Raw genomic sequence first — 17,794 nt, 5'->3', positions numbered from 1 at the left:
AGCATGCTCGACTGGACATGCAGCCTGTTACAGGCATGATGTCATGGCTGCGGAGGGGCAGTGTTTGGAGCCTTCTCTTGTTTACGTCCAATTAACGTCGAGCTTTGAAGTTTTTTTTCGGTTGGCTTTGAAAAGACGGAACAATGCTGCGGCATTATGTCACTCAAGTGGTAGGGCGTCCCCCAGAGCTTTTATGCAATTGGTTGCACAAATCATGTCATTTGGAGGGAAATCGGCACAAAGAACTTTACATGAAAAATGATTGAATTGTTAGTGTTTAGAATATTTCATAGGGGGGTGTCTCTTCCTGGTGGCTAAAGGTCTGGCTGGCTTAATGAATGAAGTATTTAATGAATGAAGTATTGCATGGGGGGGACAGTGTGGACTAGTGGCAGAAACTTGGACTATGGTCAGAAAAGGTCTGTGGTTCGTCTCTGGTTCGACTCCACGGAGAAACAACAAAAAGACGAACCTGGATTGATCTGTCCAAAAATCCAAGAGGATTCTCCCTACCCTGTCTAGTGCCCCTGAGCAAGGCACCTTACTCCCCCAACATCTGCTCCCCGGGCGCCGTACACGGCTGCCCACTGCTCTGTGTGTCCTGCACCAGATGGCAGAGGTTAAATTTCCGCTTGCATGAGTGTGCCTGTGCATGTCTGTGCATGTGTGTGGGATAAATAAATGTATCTTAATCCTAATCTTAATCTTGGTCGGGAGACGACTGGAATCTACTGATGATCGTCTGTCGTCAATTTGCTGTTTCTATGGTGAAGAACAGAATAAAAACTAGAATGTCTCTCAGTAGAGTGCAAATCTCTGCCAAGGCCCATGAGTGTCCTAAAATTCAAGCCGCACCAAAGTGTACAATCTGAAATATAATTTTCCTAAATGAGTTTTATCGACTGCATCCATAAAGGTTCCTCCCTGACCCGCCCTTCCAGCAGGATTCCTAACAATCTGTCAGGTAGTTTAAGCAGAAGTCTGCAAACTAACAAACAACTGCAGATGAAAACAACAACAGCTGGTGTTTAAATCATCTGTTGCCACGTCCAGCAGTTTGCGTGGAAATGAAATAGAGAAAGAATTTGAACGTTTAAAGTGAACCACTGAAATCTAAACAGTCATCAAGAGAGGTCTGATTATAAGAGTGCATGTGGACTGTTTAGACAACACAGGAATGATGGTTCGGTAACCAAGACTTCAACCCTGCAGGCAGCACACCTCCCTCCAATCTGAGTGTGGGTACATTCCTCTCTGGTCCTCCTCCCTGCCTCCATGCCAGAGCGTGCCAACCAGACATCTCCCCACCCGACGCCCAGTCTGCACTGCACCGTCTTCTCACGTAGAGCCGGCCGCAAGCAGAATGCGAGCCGCGGAGGAGCATCACCTGACTGACGCCGTGCAGAATTAGCACATTCTTCTGGGTTTGAGGGTTATAATGCGTGTGCACATCTTACAGGACAAGTGCCAGAGCGACAGCGGCTTGCACCTCACTCACACACCACATTACCAGGACGTGAGATATATGGCTGTGACAAGAGGGTATTATAAGGAGCCGTCGTGGGCAAACAGCAGGAAGGAGACGGGTGTTCCTGCTAAAATACCCAAACTACTCCTAACTAGGGTTGAAAATGGGCGGAAAGTTTCTGGTAAATTTCCAGAAACTTCCGGAAACTTTCCATGGGAAGTTAAGCTCGGGAATTTGGGGAATTTTGAAAACTACGCAAATTAAACGCTGAGCAATAAAAACATCATTCAAAACTCTATTTTAAAGATGTATGGAATGCAGCACACGCTGCACATTGAGTTTCAACCCTCCACTGTGCATTCTTCCATTATAATAACTGCTGGGATAATTCCCAGCATCCTTCACACTACAGCAGGGCTATTGAGGCCTGCTGTAGTGTGCAGGACTAGTCAGGTAAGTTCAGATGATATTACTCGGGAAAATATATTAGCATGCTGATTGAGGATTGTTCATCTGTTCATCTAGCCTATTTCCATTCATTTATCCATCAATTGTAAAATATTTTTACAGACGATTCCAATTGTTTTGCTTGCTATTTATATCTGGCATTGCATTAGTGTTTTTTTACAAACTTTTTTCTCATCTTATTCTACAGAACATTGCCACGTGCACTATCTCATGTGTGGAGACATTTCACCCCATCCAATGTAGAAGGAAAGGCTGTGTACATTTGCAAATACTGTGCAAAGACCTATGTTAAGAATGACACAACGATGCAGAAGCATATAGTCAAGTGCCCAAAGTTTCCTCAGGGCTCAAATCAGCCTATGACAAAACAAAATGTTTATATTTTTGTCTGTATATGACAAGGTAAATACAGTTAGTATAAATGACCCACAACATTTCCAGTTTATTCCCGTTAATTCCCGTATATTCTCATTAATTCCCGTTAACTCCTGTTAACTCCCGTTAATTCCCATGGAAAGTTTCCAACTTTGAATATTCCCGGAATTTTGCAACCCTACTCCTAACCTGCGCATGGAAACTATTCAAGGCACGTTAAGAGTACCTGTGTGATTATATGGCTGCCCACGCTCTTTAAGGAACCAGCTGCAGAATTCCAAACATTCCCTGGAAAAACAGTGGATGGACATTTTTCAACAAGATGACATTTTATTGATGGTAGAACATGAAGTAACAGATGGTGTATCAGTAAGAGCTTCATATATCAATTACATGTGATATATCGGGGAAAAATGCACACGAATGAGTTTTGCTAAGAGAGAAATAACAGCTGCTACAAAAAAGGCTTTGATTATTCACACTCATCCCAATCTGGGTTAAGACAAAGATACAAAAATTAAGACCAATTATAGATTTCTTTGTACAAACTGTGCAAATCAAAGGCTTCTACAAATTAAGTACAAGGCAAATATACAAACTATACACACAGAAATACTTCCATTAATGATACTCAGATATTAGAACTACAAAGTTAACAAGTCTGGAAACACCTAGCTTTCCAAATTAATAATACGCTATTTGAGTTTTGGCAAATATTTAGGTTTTACACATGACCACTGCTATCAAGCGTCATCATAGGTTTTCAGAATGTTTTTTTTTAAATGAGAGCGTTCAGTAAGAATGTTTATAACAAAACTAGAACATTCACAAAACAAACATTCAGAACAGACAAAAACAAAAAGGCTGCCCTTCCTTGAACGAATACAGGCAAACTATACATAACCCTGAGACAAAACAAATAAGAATCACAAAAATCATAGCTTGACATCTCGAAACGGAAAAGTGTCTTCTACGGCCGTAATGGGCCACATTCTCTCTTGCGAGCTTGTATTTTGAGTCGAGGAGGAAGATTCAAATTTAGCTCGCCAAATTTGAGGGAAGCCCGAGTCCAACGTCTAAAAATACAGACAGGAAGATCGTTTCTGTGCACAAAATCATACACTTCCCCGAATGTCTTCTCTAGATCCTCCAAACGCCCGGCAGAGCTCAAGGTCTCACTCAGTCCATAAGCAGTCCGGATAAATTACACCTGAGGAAATGCCCAGTGTCCAGGAGAAGAGACGAACCACAACAGAAGACGGCTGAGTTTCTGTCTTAGTTCACTGTTAAAACAAAGCCACGTCAGAGTCTGTTAAACTGCCACTCTACAGGCGAGATGATACAGGTTCCGAGGATGTGGGTTGTAACAGTGTCGGGCTGATACAGTCACAGTAGCTTATTAGAGCCCAGCGGTGGAAAGAGAACGTCCATGCTTCTTATTCATGGCAACGAGTCCAGCTCAAGCTCGTGGCTACATGGGAAAGTTACACAAGAGAGATGAGTAAACAGATCAGGTGGAAAAGAGGCCGCAGACTTCCAGTCGCTGGGCTGTCTCCAGGACTCGGGGCTTTCACTCCTCTGCAGATGAAGATAATGCGAATCAGCCTGGATGGAGCCAGGGCAGGAATACACAAACCCTTCCTCCTCCTCCTCCTCCTCTCTGCAGCCAGCATACCAGACACCACGGCCGATCTGAGGGAAAGAGACAGAGGGAGATTAATGTTTAGGTCCCGTGAACTTGAGAGGAGCTGCGGCTGTATGAGGGCCGACCACATGACCCAGAGGGGAGGCCTGGACCTTCTCACGCAGAGGAATGCACAGACTCGGGTCCTCGGCGCTACACGTCAGCTTATCAAAATGCCATTTTATCAGGCTTACCCACATAGCGTTAATAATGCCTCGGGACGGGCCGTTATTTAACCAAAGTCCTCCTGGCATGTGGAGTTAAGCTGCTCAAGCCATTTATGTTGCGAGGTAATAAATATGTGAGGGTGGCAGAGGGGAGGACCCGGCTCTGTCAAGATAAGCTGATAAAATGCATGTTCCAAAACCATCTGCTCGTTTGCTTTATCCGGATATAATTTATTCTGTATGAGAGCTTGTCCAATTTTCAAATTCCTCCATGTTTGAAGCAACATATTTACTACAAACACTGGGATGAGTTCTTTGGAATCTCTCATCTCTGCAACCTCAGATACTTCAGCGTCTAATTTTCCTCCCCTGCTGTTATGAAGGAATGTTCCACCGCATATTTTTGGGAGGGGGTTGGAGTGAAACCCCGAACATGCTGTTTACATGTAATGAGCTTTTTTTGGGGGGGGATGATATCTCCGCTCTGTCAGAGGAGATGAAGAATGTGTGCGCTCTCTATTCTGGGAGAGATGAGAGTTGACAGTTACAGGCAGGCCTGGCTGGGGGTTTGTTTGGATAACCTAATGAGTTCTCATTTCCATGGCCAACAAAGCCGACAGACACTACAGAAGCCTGCACTGATCTGTACACATCTGTTACTGTTGTGAATACATTGCCGGGGGCAGAACAGTAGGACACATCTATTAGAATAACAATAGAGAGGGAGAAAGGAAGTTACAAACAAGGTTCAGCAGCAGAAGTGAACGTCTCTGTTTGTACATTAAACTCCAGAAGTGTCACGCTGTCAGGTTGATGCTATACATAATACAGTATGTATATTTAACCTGATATGTGTCATGAAAAAAAACAAAGATGTAAAAAGACATTGTTGATTTTCCTCTATTGAATGACAAAACACCTGATCTCAGTTTTGACACCTTACTTTGAGAAACAAAACTTTTTAATGAAGAAGGTTTTGCAGTGCAACAGTTAAATATTTGGGGAGAAGTGTGTTTATTTGCTTGTTTTATTGGTTTCTTAGTTAAATACCAGTCCAGTCAACAGCTGGTTAGTTCAGCTAAGCTTAGTTTATCTAAGCTTAGTACAAAGGCTGGAAACAATGGGAAACCCACGAGCACCTCTAAAGCAAACATATTATGTTATATCTTGTTTAGGTTTCCGTTGTGAAACTTTAAAAAAAATCTGTCGCATATTAACTTTGGTTAAACTGAAGAAAAGGGTTTGTTACTCTGGCACATTTAGATTTCTACAACGGTTTGTCTGCAATGGGAATTGATACAATCTGCTTTCACCTCCAGGTCAAATTCCTCTGCAGTAGACACAGGTTTGTATCGGCTCCAACTCCAATCAGCAGTGATGGAAACATAACACACGAGTGAACACGCACATTTCTTGCCATGAACCTTTTCTTTTAACGGCTTGGGAACATCATGCAAGATGCAACACTGGCATGGAATATTCCCAGTCGGTCTCAGCAGATCAATCACTTATTTTAAACATGTTCGAAAAACCTGCGCATACCCTTGGTGTAAAAGAGGCATCAGTGGGCTCAGCCTTTAAAACCAAGGCAATCGTTGCAATGCTTTTCTCTATGACATGCAACTGCCGGCCTGATGGAAGTTTCCATTGCCGCTCTCCCACAGTGTTAATGGGTATGTGTCATGTGCTGCACTTGTTGAGTTGTGCCGGTTTAATCTCTCAGTGCAGCTGATGAAGAGCGAGCCTCCGAATCTTAAACACTCTGCTGCTCTGGTCTGCTATACCTCCCACAATATCAGACTTTCACAAGAGCTGCAGCTTTATTTTTAGTCGCCTATCTCTCTACTTCAGCGTCAGTGGCCTTTCACACCTTTCACTGTATTCATGTTGTCGAGCCACCGGCTGGATCAGAACTCACGGCCACAAAATGACCTATGTCAAGTGCAGGTTCCAAGATCTTTTATGTTAGTGACCTTTATTTTAAAATAAGTGACAGTTCAGAGGGGAACGAAAAAGGCTAGATTGTAATGTCAAAGTGTATTCCACAAAGGTTATTGGTCTGTCATCACGAGTAAATCCGTCGAACAACAGCACACGTCAGCTCCCTCCGCTGCAAACGGAAATGAGCTCCAGACCGACTCCAGAGTCTCGACATTATTACCTGTCACGTCAAGGTCAATCTCACAAGAGAGGGAGCTGTACCGACCACACTGTTCACCTGTGACACCATCTTCTACTTCAACAATTTCATCCAGACTACAACTCAAACTTAGTTTTCCCTGTCTCACTGTACTTAAAAAGTCAGAAGACTTTACAGGTACGACCTTTACTTCCGCCGACAGGTCTTGAGTGAATCAGCGTGTGAGGCCAACAGGTGGCGAGGTTAATAAGTGTAACCCACAAAAGTCACCACATGCCTCGTGTGTGTGTCTTCGGTCTGGTCCTCTGCAGTAACCGCAGTGTGCTGCAGTGAGGGACGCAGGGAGTCCGTGTGTCCTTCAGCTCACCTAACAGATGGGCTGGGACTCTGTGAAGTGATTGCATGAGGCGCTCTGAGGTTTAACCGGCTTCCATCACTTCTCCTCCACATGGGAATAACGCCAGATTGAGTTTGTCAAAAGAAAATAATCACTAAATCTCAATTATTCGAATTATTGCGAAATCACCACCAAAACCATCCAGGGTTCATACACATTTAGACCAATGGATTTCCATGACTTTTCCATGACTATTCAATAACTTTAAACCAAATTTCCATGACCAAACATTTGGTGAAATCCCGGTGTGTACATGAAAAACTGACAAAATGTAGTATTTAAGCTGACAATGAGAATTCCAAAGCATACAGTATACCTTAAATTACACAAATGAATGAGAGACAATAGTTTGATAGAGATCTTTGTCTGTTGTAACCCATGGCATGTACTTTTCCATTTGTAGCCAAGCATGGTTAAATCTACACTTCCCTGGCATAGTGCATTATCCCGCCTGCTTCCCCACCGAACTTTTCAATTAGTATGAGAGAGTATGCCTGCTTAAAACTCAGCGTAAATTAACGACATGAAAATGTGAATATAACAATTTTCCATGACTTCTCCAAAACTTTTGGGATTTTATTTTTTTCAAGCACTTTTCCAGACCTGGAAATAAACATTTTACAATTCCATGACTTTTCCAGGTTTTTCATGACCGTAGGAACCCTGACCATCACACTGGATGGGGGAAACACACACCACGGGGGCGGGGCCAGACGACACATGCACGGCCCGTTTTTTGGTTCGTTTTCTTGCATCTGTGTCTTCTGGAGGCCCAATTACCCACAATACACCAGACCAAAGCCGAGTCCTCTCTTTTTGTCCGTCCCTTGTGTCCAACCAGGCCTGTGCCATGTTTACTAATGACCACCTAGAATTCCACTGTATTGACCCACGAATGAATCACTGTGACTTAATTTACATGAGCCTGCATCGTTTGGAGGGACAAACAAAAGGGAGTCCAGGATGAGCTACAGGCGTCTTGGTCCAGCTGCAAAGTCTAATGAGCCACATCTTCATGAATCCTCGCAGGAAGTCCAGTTGAAGACTGGAACAAAGAGCGTCTCTGTGGCTGAATACACGCCACTTCAGTGCTACTTCAGAGGTGCAAATATTACGTAATTCAGATTAATTACCAGGCAGACACACTCGGTCCCGGCCCAGCTGGCTTCCTGAAGAGGCCCCTGTAACTGTATGACAGCTCATCTCTTTTTAAGGGCGTAATCAAATTAGTCTGGGTGATTATTCAGCCATTTTGAGCAACTTCTTCCCCTTTTGGCTTTTTGTTACTCGCCGAGTGGAGAAAAGACCAATAAAAACTCCATTAGGTTTATGCAAATTTAAGCAGCCGTGCTGAGGGCCATAATGTGGCAGATTGATTACTCAAGGGACCAGAGATGAAGTGTGTGTGTGTGTGTGTATTTGGGGGGGGGGAGACGAGCACGTGCTAACTTTAACTGTCTGTGTGTGTGTCTGAGAGAGCGGAGGTGGGATCGTTGTTGTACACAGATGCCACAATAAAAGCCTCATTCAGCTTGTGTTCCTGGTGGCCCTCACGGCCAGGCATTAATAAAACATTAGTATTGAGCGACTGGGGGCCTCTGTGCTCCTCCTCCCTGATCCCCATTGTGACCTTTCCATTTTACAGCAGCTGCCTGGGGACACAGAGGGCCCGGCGCTGGCTCCCTCCGTGGCCCCACTGACCTATCCAGGTGGACCCCATCACACAGCGCCCTGCCCACCTCATAAGGGTTGCAGTGGAAGCTGTTAAAAAGGAGGACGCTGGGTATGTCTGTGATTTTTGGCAGCGGAGAGGGATGATGAGGAGAGAGGGCTGCAGAAAGGCGGAGGTGGGTGGGGGGGAACAAAGGCTCAAGTGTCGATAACAGTCATTTGTAGTGGGCATTATAATTCAGGGGTTTGAAGGAGAGAGAGCCTGCGCTGAACTTTGTGCTGGGCTCTCTGGTTACATCCCGTCTGCCGGCTGTCTGGTACCAACGACGGAAAAGATTACACCCGGATGCTGATCAACGCACCAACTCAGAAACACACACACAAAAAAATGTAATCTGTTTAGTTGTTGATGCTTTTAGTCTACTTGAGAACATTTAAAAAGCTACTTTCTCCTCCAGTCTAAACCATAACAAATAGGAGCCATAATGCTTTAACATTTACAAATAGTTTTCCATCAACAGTGGGTTCTGGTTTGGCCCTGGACTCTGGGGTTAGACACATCTGGTGGAAACTTGCAAGGCTACAAACTTAGGGAGGTGGTGAGAAAAAAAAAGAAAAGAAGAGCAGCAAGGCTGGTGTGATAGAGGCCGAGCAAAGTGTCGGGACGCCTGAAACGACCTCAACCCCAACGTTAACAAATCTTTACTAATGGGAATGCAGGCCACACCTTCATTCCTCCCAAATTAGAGTAAGGATGGCTGGCTTTTTAAAGGACAGGCAATGTCAGCAATGTGACTGTGTGTGGGTGAGACAGAGAGAGAGAGAGAGAAGCACAAGTAGACAACCAGTGGTTTCACAACTGAGCAAAAACGTACAATACTACTAGTGAATACTTGAACAGCTGACTGGTGGTTTCAGCTCTCCTCATAAACATGAAAGGAACACACACACGCGCACACACACACACACACTTATTTTCCTCTCTGATCCCAGTTGAAAGTTGACAGCCTCTGGAGCAAAGTATTTTTAGGCAGGCGTTAGTCTCGGCTGCCAAACGGCGCAAAATATAGCTTTGCCTCCTCCGGTCTTACTCCCGTTCCCTTCATCTGTACCTCGCCTGCTTGTGTGTACACTCTATCAGTGGATGTGTGAACACGTCCGACTCCGTGTCACTCTGCTATTCACTTAATTTCTGCCAACTCCTCTCGGGGCCCCCTCCCCGTCTCGGGTGAGAGAGAGTCGACCAGCGTCAGGGCAGGACGCCTGCTTAACAAGCTCCAACGCTGAGCTTTTTTTTCCAACGGCTGCTGTAATTAAACATAAAAGGCGTTTGGCAGCGGGAGAGCAGCTACGGTAGCTGCCTGGCTGAGTTCATGAGGACGCGGTGCCTTGATGGTTCATAGCCAGCCTGTCTGTCTCCATCGGGCCAGAAAAGCCTTGAGTACCATGGAGACGGTGGTCCATACCAGCAGCCTTATGATGCTAAGCCCCCAGCTCCATCACACCCAGCTGTTTACTGTTGACACAAGTCACACATACGCCTCCTGCCTCTCACCAGCTTCCGCTTGGTTTTCATTTTCAAACTTCCTGGCAGCACACGAAGGAGCTTGTTCATTCCCCCCCTCGCCTTTCCCTCGCAGTAGAGTGGATGTTTTGAGGTTGTCAGTATTAGGTGTGTTTTTCACCTGGACTGTTGATTCTAGGCAAAGTGTTGCGCCTGAGGAGAACGTGCAGGAGGCTGAACGGAACATCAACCCGCCCACTTGCTCGCAGCGAACTCTCCGGACAAGGACCGGTATTCACAAATCTGCTCCATCGGACATTACATGGACATGGAGCTGAAAGTGTAAAGTCCATCTGATGTCCGGGCCAACTGATTCAGATATTTGCATTCTCACACAAAGCTCCTCCGAGAAGGGTTGCAAAGGGGCGGAGAGTTTCCGGTAAATTTCCGGAAACTTTCCATGGGAAGTTTTGCTCGGGAATTTTGAAAAAAAATTAACTACGCAATTGAAACGCTGAGCATCATTCAAAACTCTATTTTAAAGATGGATGGAATGCAGCACACGCTGCACGTTGAGTTTCAACCCTCCACTGTTCATTCTTCCATCACATGCACAGATAACTCCCAGCATCCTGCACACTACAGCAGGGCTATTGAGGCCTACTGTATTGTGCAGGACTAGTCAGGTAAGTTTCGATGATATTACTCGGGAAAATATATTAGCATGCTGATTGAGGATTGTTCATCTGTTCATCTAGCCTATTTCCATTTGTTTATCCATCAATTGTAAAATATGTTTACAGACGATTCCAATTGTTTGGCTAACTATTTATATCTCTGGCATTGCATTAGTGTTTTTTTACAAACTTTTTTCTCATCTTATTCTACAGAACATTGCCACGTGCACTATCTCATGTGTGGAGACATTTCACCCCATCCAATGTACAAGGAAAGGCTGTGTACATTTGCAAAGACCTATGTTAAGAATGACACAACAATGCAGAAGCATATAGTCAAGTGCCCAAAGTTTCCTCAGGGCTCAAATCAGCCTATAAAAAAACTAAATGTTTATATTTATGTCTGTATATGACAAGGTAAACACAGTTTGTATAAATTACCCACAACATTTCCAGTTTATTCCCGTTAATTCCCGTATATTCCCGTTTATTCCCATGGAAAGTTTCCAACTTTGAATATTCCCGGAATTTTGCAAGCCTACCTCCGAGTAATGCCTAGATAAATGCTGGGTTGCCGTGTATGTGCGAAAACAGAGTTGGACACAGAAACTGACCGATACAGTCACGCTTGAGGGGAGGATTGAAAAAGATGCAAACAGGAGAGGGGTTTGCACAAACCAAAACAAAACAAGGAGCTTGTAGCTAAAGGCAGAGCTACCTCTGTTGTGGTTTGGCTACGAACAGTCTCAAAACACCAGAGAGCCGTACTTTGCCAATTATGCCACAGGCCGATCCCCACAACAGACTCCAAATATCACTAACCTCTTTTACGACCTAAACAAGCATCTCTCCAAATAGTACTCACGTAATACAACTACACAACACGCGGGTTGAGTATCAACATGCTGGGCGTAATGGCTGGTAGGATCATTCTGCAAAGATGGTCTCTAGTTTTTCATTACTCTAGTGAAGATAAAACCGCAAAAGCATTAATAAAAGATGGCGCCGAGCCTGAGCTTTTTAAAATGCGAATCCACAGACTGGTGCAGCAATAAACTGCTTTCCATCGCATCAGCTCTATAATAGGATCATGGAACTTAAAACTCGCTCAACCACCACCGCACAAGCATTTGAAACATCACTGCATTTCCTCCTTTTGTTTCCCTGTGCATGCTCCTCCACCCCCCCCCCCCTTAAAACACACAGAACACCTGAGGGAAATGTATCATCTCTTAGCTCAGATGAAGCTGTGAAAACTGCCACCTGTCTTTCCTTCAGGCAGATGAAGTGGAGAAATTCTTCACTGACAGTGTATGATACGTTTCAGTCAATCATATTTTCATACCCTTAGGATGGATCCTTCCTTTTTTTACGCGCTTGCTCCTTTGCTGAAGATTACTGAGCTGAATTTGTTACTTTGAGCAGCAGAGATTAGCCTCTCTTCTCTCACCATATAGAACTAAAGTAGGTTTTCTGTCCTGTAAAACCCTTTCAACATAATTTAAGTGAATGTCCTTATGTTGTGTTATTTTAATTAAGGAAAATAAGGACATGTATATATTTACAGCACTTTTCGAGTCCTAACGACCACTCCAAAGCCACACATTGAGTCACAGTCACCCATTCATACCCTGCTTCTATATACAGAGGTTTTCTAACACACTAACACTACTACACTAATCAAGGTACATCAAGGACAGTTCGAGGTTCAGTATCGGGCCTTAAAAACGTTGGTTTGGACCACTGACCCCTCTGATTGCATTCCACAGGAAAGCAAACCTTTTTTCAGGGACAGACTGACTCATATAAGTCAGTCGTTTCACACGAAGAGCGCTGCCCCTGTCCACTTATCCTGCTTGGGACTACTTGATTCCCACCTCTCCACCTCAGCCCTATCACCGACACAGGTCTAGTGTTGTAGCTCTCTCTCTTTCTCTCTCTCTTATTACCGGCACCACTGACATTCCTGCTTCTCCCTAACCCAGGATGTTCATCCAACACCCAGCCGTCACAGCAGCTAGATAATGTGTAACTGTAACCACTGGCAACCTTGACAACAGCGAGGGGTTTTAAAATGGCGTTGTCCGGTTCAAACTGACATTCTCGTGGGTCCGTACGAGAAGTCACAGTGTGATTTAGACTGAGTGTAGATATTCTTGTTCCTATAAAACCAGTTCCCGCTCGTTATGTGACAATAGGGACACTATGAATAGCACATATAATTAACATCTTGTTTGTTTGTGTCAGTTCTAGGACACTACAATTACTCACCATAGAAACCTCAGACAGTGTGTCCTGCTATGCTGAGAGGTACTTCCACGTGCTGACGAAGGCGGTGGGAATGAGTGAGTAGGGCACACTCGTCACACTGTCCCAAGAGTCTGATGATGGATCGTAACAGTCGAGTGTCTTACATCTCTGAGCCCCATATCCCCCGACCACATAGAGTCTGTTTCCTGACGCCACTGCGTGGCAGCTGATCCGTTTGGTTGTCACATCGCCAAACTTTGACCACTGAAACGTCTCGCTGTTGAATCTGTAAGCGGAGCTGGCTGAGAATTCAGTGTCACCACCGATCACTACAATGTGGTTACCAACTACAGCTGCAGCGGTATATCGCCACAGCTGTGGACAGGAGGCCGGTACTGACCAACGGTTCTCACAAGGGTCAAAGCATTGGACCTTAGGAAACTTGTCTCTGTTGACGCTGGTGCCCCCAAAGGCAAAGAGTTTGTTTTTGGCACCAACAACAGCAGCGTTGCTTACACCTTCTCTGAGCGGAGCCACTAGAGTCCACTTGTTGGTCTGAGGGTCGTATTGCTCCACCTGCTTGAGGGAGACAGACGGAGAGGCAGGAAAGGATCCCGCAAGAGACGTGTGTCCTCCCACAACATACAGTATGTGGTCCAGCTCCGCAGCACCATGTCCAAATCTGGCTACCAACATGGGGGCCGCTTTGGACCACTCGTCGTGTAATGTGTCGTAGACCCAGACATCTTTGGAAGCCCCGTTTTCAGAGCCACGCCCTCCAGTAACATAAACCTGAGAGACAGAAAGAGATATTACATTTTGACGACTATATAACTAAATAACGATAAATGCAGAAGCAGAAACTGAAATATGTCACCAACATACCTTGCAACCAATAGCACAGGCACTGCATTCTTTCCTAGGGCTGGGGATGTCTGTTTTGGGCGTGATCTCCTTGGTCTTGTTGTCGATCATGTAGACTTTATCGCACATGAAGGTCTGACCTCCCAGTAGCAGCAGGGCCTGACTGACCTTCCTTGGCCGAGCACAGAACCCTGTTACGATGCCGTCGTTCTGGAGGATCCTCATCTTACACCGTACGGCATCTTCAACAATCTCCCGACCCACTTTGTGGCACATGACCAGCTCCTCTGAAGCCACATTCTTCAGCAGGTAGGTTTCAGGGAGCAGTGCCAAGCGGACACAGCGCAGCAGCTCGGGCAGCTCGCTGTGCCTCCGCTCCATGTCCGCCTTAACCCAGTCGATGACAGCCTCATACACCAGGCTCTCATCCTCCACCTCCAGCTCCTCACTGAGGATTAGCTCCTGGACTTTGTCTCTGGGCAGGCTGAGGAAGTCCTCTGTCTTGAAGAGGGTAGCAAAGTCTGCCAAGCACATCCTCCATGACAGCTCATACAGTCTCTGGCACTGATGTGCATCCGACAGCAGCATCATCCCCAAACAGTTCGACTGGTCGAGGTTCTTTTCTAGAAAGTCTGCCGCTGCGTCTCGAATGTCATGGAACTGAAGCATGTCTCCGGCTTCTAGTAGCGATTCTGCATTTTCCTCGTTGATAATGATTCGGGCCGAGTAGGCGTAGTCGAGCAAGAGCTCCAGCACCTCTGGATGGAGAGAGTCATGGAAGTTGACTTCAGCGTCACGACTCTCCCTGAGCCCGCCGCTGAACATGGCCTCAAAGTACCGGCTGCAGGAGGCCAGGACCGCCCGGTGGCAGGGGAAGGATCGGTTTCCGGCCTTCAGGACAACATCTGTGAAGACCTTTCGTTTTCGCAGCAGGTTGAGTTGAGTCAACAGGCTGTCCGCATGGGTTGTCTTGTGGAAGAGTTGGATATTCATGGAGCCGGAACTGGAGCGAGACTTTCTGTTTTCGTGGTTACTGACAGACATCTTGACCTGGAGGAGTAAATAGAAAATAAAAATATTGGCACAAGTGGAGGAGAGCTTGTCATGTGTTCATATCTACAGTTTATGGTAGCAGGAGGAAGGGATTTTATGGAAACACGCTTCTTTTGATGTGAACGCTACCATAAACACTCCTCCCACTTTATGATTAAACAACCTGTGTCAATAGCAGGTCAATGGGCTGTTGAAAAGTACAAGACCTGTATCCCTGTGCTGGATTACACCGGAAATGAACTTCAGACTTCAGAGATGAAAGCGAATCAGATAAGAAGCACTCCCACAGAAAACCAGTGTGTGTACACTGTGTGCCGCAAAGATTTACACTGAGAGACATACATCAACGTCAAGACTCGGCTCTCAAAACCTGTGGCAAAAAAGGAGCAACCTACTCTTCACACAGCTCTGTGTAATTAGTGTTAGGTAAAGAAGCAACACCTGGGTGTTGCCCTATATCACATCTATCCACCCCTGTAAACCTTTCAGGGCTGTGAGTCACCTACAACCACAGCCAGTAAATTCCTGTGAGCCTGTTCTGTTTCTCTGCCGCTGGCTCTCATTCAAGATGGTACCAAAGGCAAAGCTTTCAAGCCCACATAAGCTCTGACACCTCTGACCGGCTCCTTAAAGATAAAATTATGTAACCGCTGTGCAACAGATCAAAAACACAGTCTTTCTTGTGGTAATCTGCAGCGGGTTTAGACGGTCTGCAGCTTTCGCACAAAGTGGGAGGATATTCTGGTCTAAAAATGATAAAGCTGGATCCCAAAAAGGGCCATGAATTTGTATAAAAATAAAAAAAACACATCTGTCAAAAGCAATAATTATTACAATAAACGCTACATTATTATTTCATATTAGTATAAGACAGATTTTTGCACCTGAGTGAAGGTTGTGGTTTAGACTCTTCTTTAAGAGTAGAGAATAACACATTTTACAATTCTCCTAACTGTGGCTTGAACAATGCAAAAGCAATCTATAGATATATTGGACTTTTATTTTATTTTATTGATGAAAATTAAATAATTATTGATAATTTTATCGCACAGCCCTAATTTACAATATTAACTATATGGCTTTCTGTAGTCAAACTCTAGTGAATATAATCATGTTATAACATAGTCACAATCAATAATGATTACAACATTTTTGTATATTATTTTTTCTAATCAAGTATAATACTGACTGTCACATTGAAATTGGTGAAAATGACATTAGGATAATAATTGATACAGTTTAAGCCCAGCCCTAGTTTACAATATGAACCATATTGCATTCTGTGGTCAGACTCTGGTGAATATAATTAAGTAATAACACTGTTGTAACACACTCCATGTTATCATGACTCCTGCTCTTTAGTGGGCACCGCACGGAGCTGCACCAAACTTCAAAACGGCCAAATAAATATCTTCTGCCCCAGAGGCTTCTATTGTTTCCCAGCAGATACATTTAAGTCGTCTATTCAGCCCGGATGAAAGGGGGACGGAGGACTTCCGTGGAGGGACTCAGCGTGAAATCCAATTCGCTGTGTGCAGTAACTGGAAAACTCCGGTCAGCGCTTCAGCATGAGCTCAACTTCCCTCCCGAGTCCAGCACCCGACACCACCCGATCCGACACCACCCGGTCCGACCTCACACCGACTCACACTGACTCACACATTGTCGTGGAAGTTGTACACTTTGGGAGGATCGCGTCCTGGAGCTCTTACCTCGACGGGAGCAGGGCCGATCGGGGCCGATCCGAGTTCCTTTCTCTCGGTCTCAACTTGTTCCTCCGTCCCTCCGGTGTTTGTGTCTGAAGTTGTGGCTCAGTTGAGACTAAATCCGCACTCCGAGTTTAAATCCGCATCTTTTCCTGAAGCTGGATGGGGATGGTGGAGCCATGTGTTCCTTTTCTCTTCACAGGCAGAAGAAAGGAGAAGAGTGGAATAAAGTTGTTGTGTGTTTGTCGTCGTGAGGCCACGCAGCTGCAGACGAGCACCGAGCTGAAACACTGAGATGCAGCTCCCCCAGGCTCCTCCTCCTCCCGCCGCCGTGGACCAATCAGCGCGAAGCCCCGCAGAAATAAACCCACTGTTTCGGTCTATATCCAACAATGTTAGATATCAGTGTACCACAAAAACACCTGCCCCCGTCTTCCACCTTTCACTTTGATATACATCTTAATAATCTATGTTATAGCACCTTTATGACAAGGCAAGAGGTCTGGTTTTGATTGGTTCCTAAATTTCCCTCTGGATCAATAAAGTATCTATGTATCTATGTATCTATGTATCTATCTATGTATCTATCTATGTATCTATGTATCTATCTATCTATCTATCTATCTATCTATCTATCTATCTATCTATCTATCTATCTATCTATCTATCTATCTATCTATCTATCTATCTGTCTGTCTGTCTGTCTGTCTGTCTGTCTGTCTGTCTGTCTGTCTGTCTGTCTGTCTGTCTGTCTGTCTGTCTGTCTGTCTGTCTGTCTGTCTGTCTGTCTGTCTGTCTGTCTGTCTGTCTGTCTGTCTGTCTGTCTGTCTGTCTGTCTGTCTGTCTGTCTGTCTGTCTGTCTGTCTGTCTGTCTGTCTGTCTGTCTGTCTGTCTGTCTGTCTGTCTGTCTGTCTGTCTGTCTGTCTGTCTGTCTGTCTGTCTGTCTGTCTGTCTGTCTGTCTATCTATCTATCTATCTATCTATCTATCTATCTATCTATCTATCTGTCTGTCTGTCTATTGGTCTGTGTGTCTATCTGTCTATTGGCCTGTCTGTCTACCTACCTATCTTTTCACAACAGGGTACTTTATTACCTAATGTCTGCCTATTATGAAACATTTTGTAGCTGCTGACTTTGATAAGGTAACTTTATTATGATCACCATAATCACAAGGTTATGTAACATTTTAAAATATACAGATAAAATGTGTTACATTCAAATGAAAAGGATAATAAATTGCACTAGGCTACACATGAATGAGTATTCACAAATCAAATAATAATGGCTGCAACACATTTTCTGTTGGTTCATTCCAAAAGAAGCAAGAGTCAGAACATACCTCAGGTTTTCTGGAAGGTTGTAACAAACA

At 44.8% G+C, this 17,794-nt stretch overlaps 1 protein-coding gene across 1 annotated transcript; it reads right to left on the bottom strand.

The window, feature by feature from the left end:
* Nucleotides 1-2,627: 2,627 nt before the first annotated feature.
* enc3 (ectodermal-neural cortex 3) lies at nucleotides 2,628-16,675 on the bottom strand. The gene is made up of 4 exons (XM_061077723.1): nucleotides 16,431-16,675; nucleotides 13,687-14,715; nucleotides 12,823-13,593; nucleotides 2,628-4,003 (listed from the first exon to the last, which is right to left on the bottom strand). Exons 2-3 carry the CDS (start codon nucleotides 14,707-14,709, stop codon nucleotides 12,850-12,852), a joined length of 1,767 nt encoding a protein of 588 aa, XP_060933706.1. The 5' UTR covers nucleotides 14,710-14,715; nucleotides 16,431-16,675; the 3' UTR covers nucleotides 2,628-4,003; nucleotides 12,823-12,849.
* Nucleotides 16,676-17,794: the final 1,119 nt, after the last annotated feature.

The sequence above is a fragment of the Limanda limanda genome, chromosome 9 (genome assembly GCF_963576545.1).
Source record: "Limanda limanda chromosome 9, fLimLim1.1, whole genome shotgun sequence".
NCBI lineage: Eukaryota > Metazoa > Chordata > Actinopteri > Pleuronectiformes > Pleuronectidae > Limanda > Limanda limanda.
This window is presented reverse-complemented; position numbering and strand designations above follow the sequence as displayed.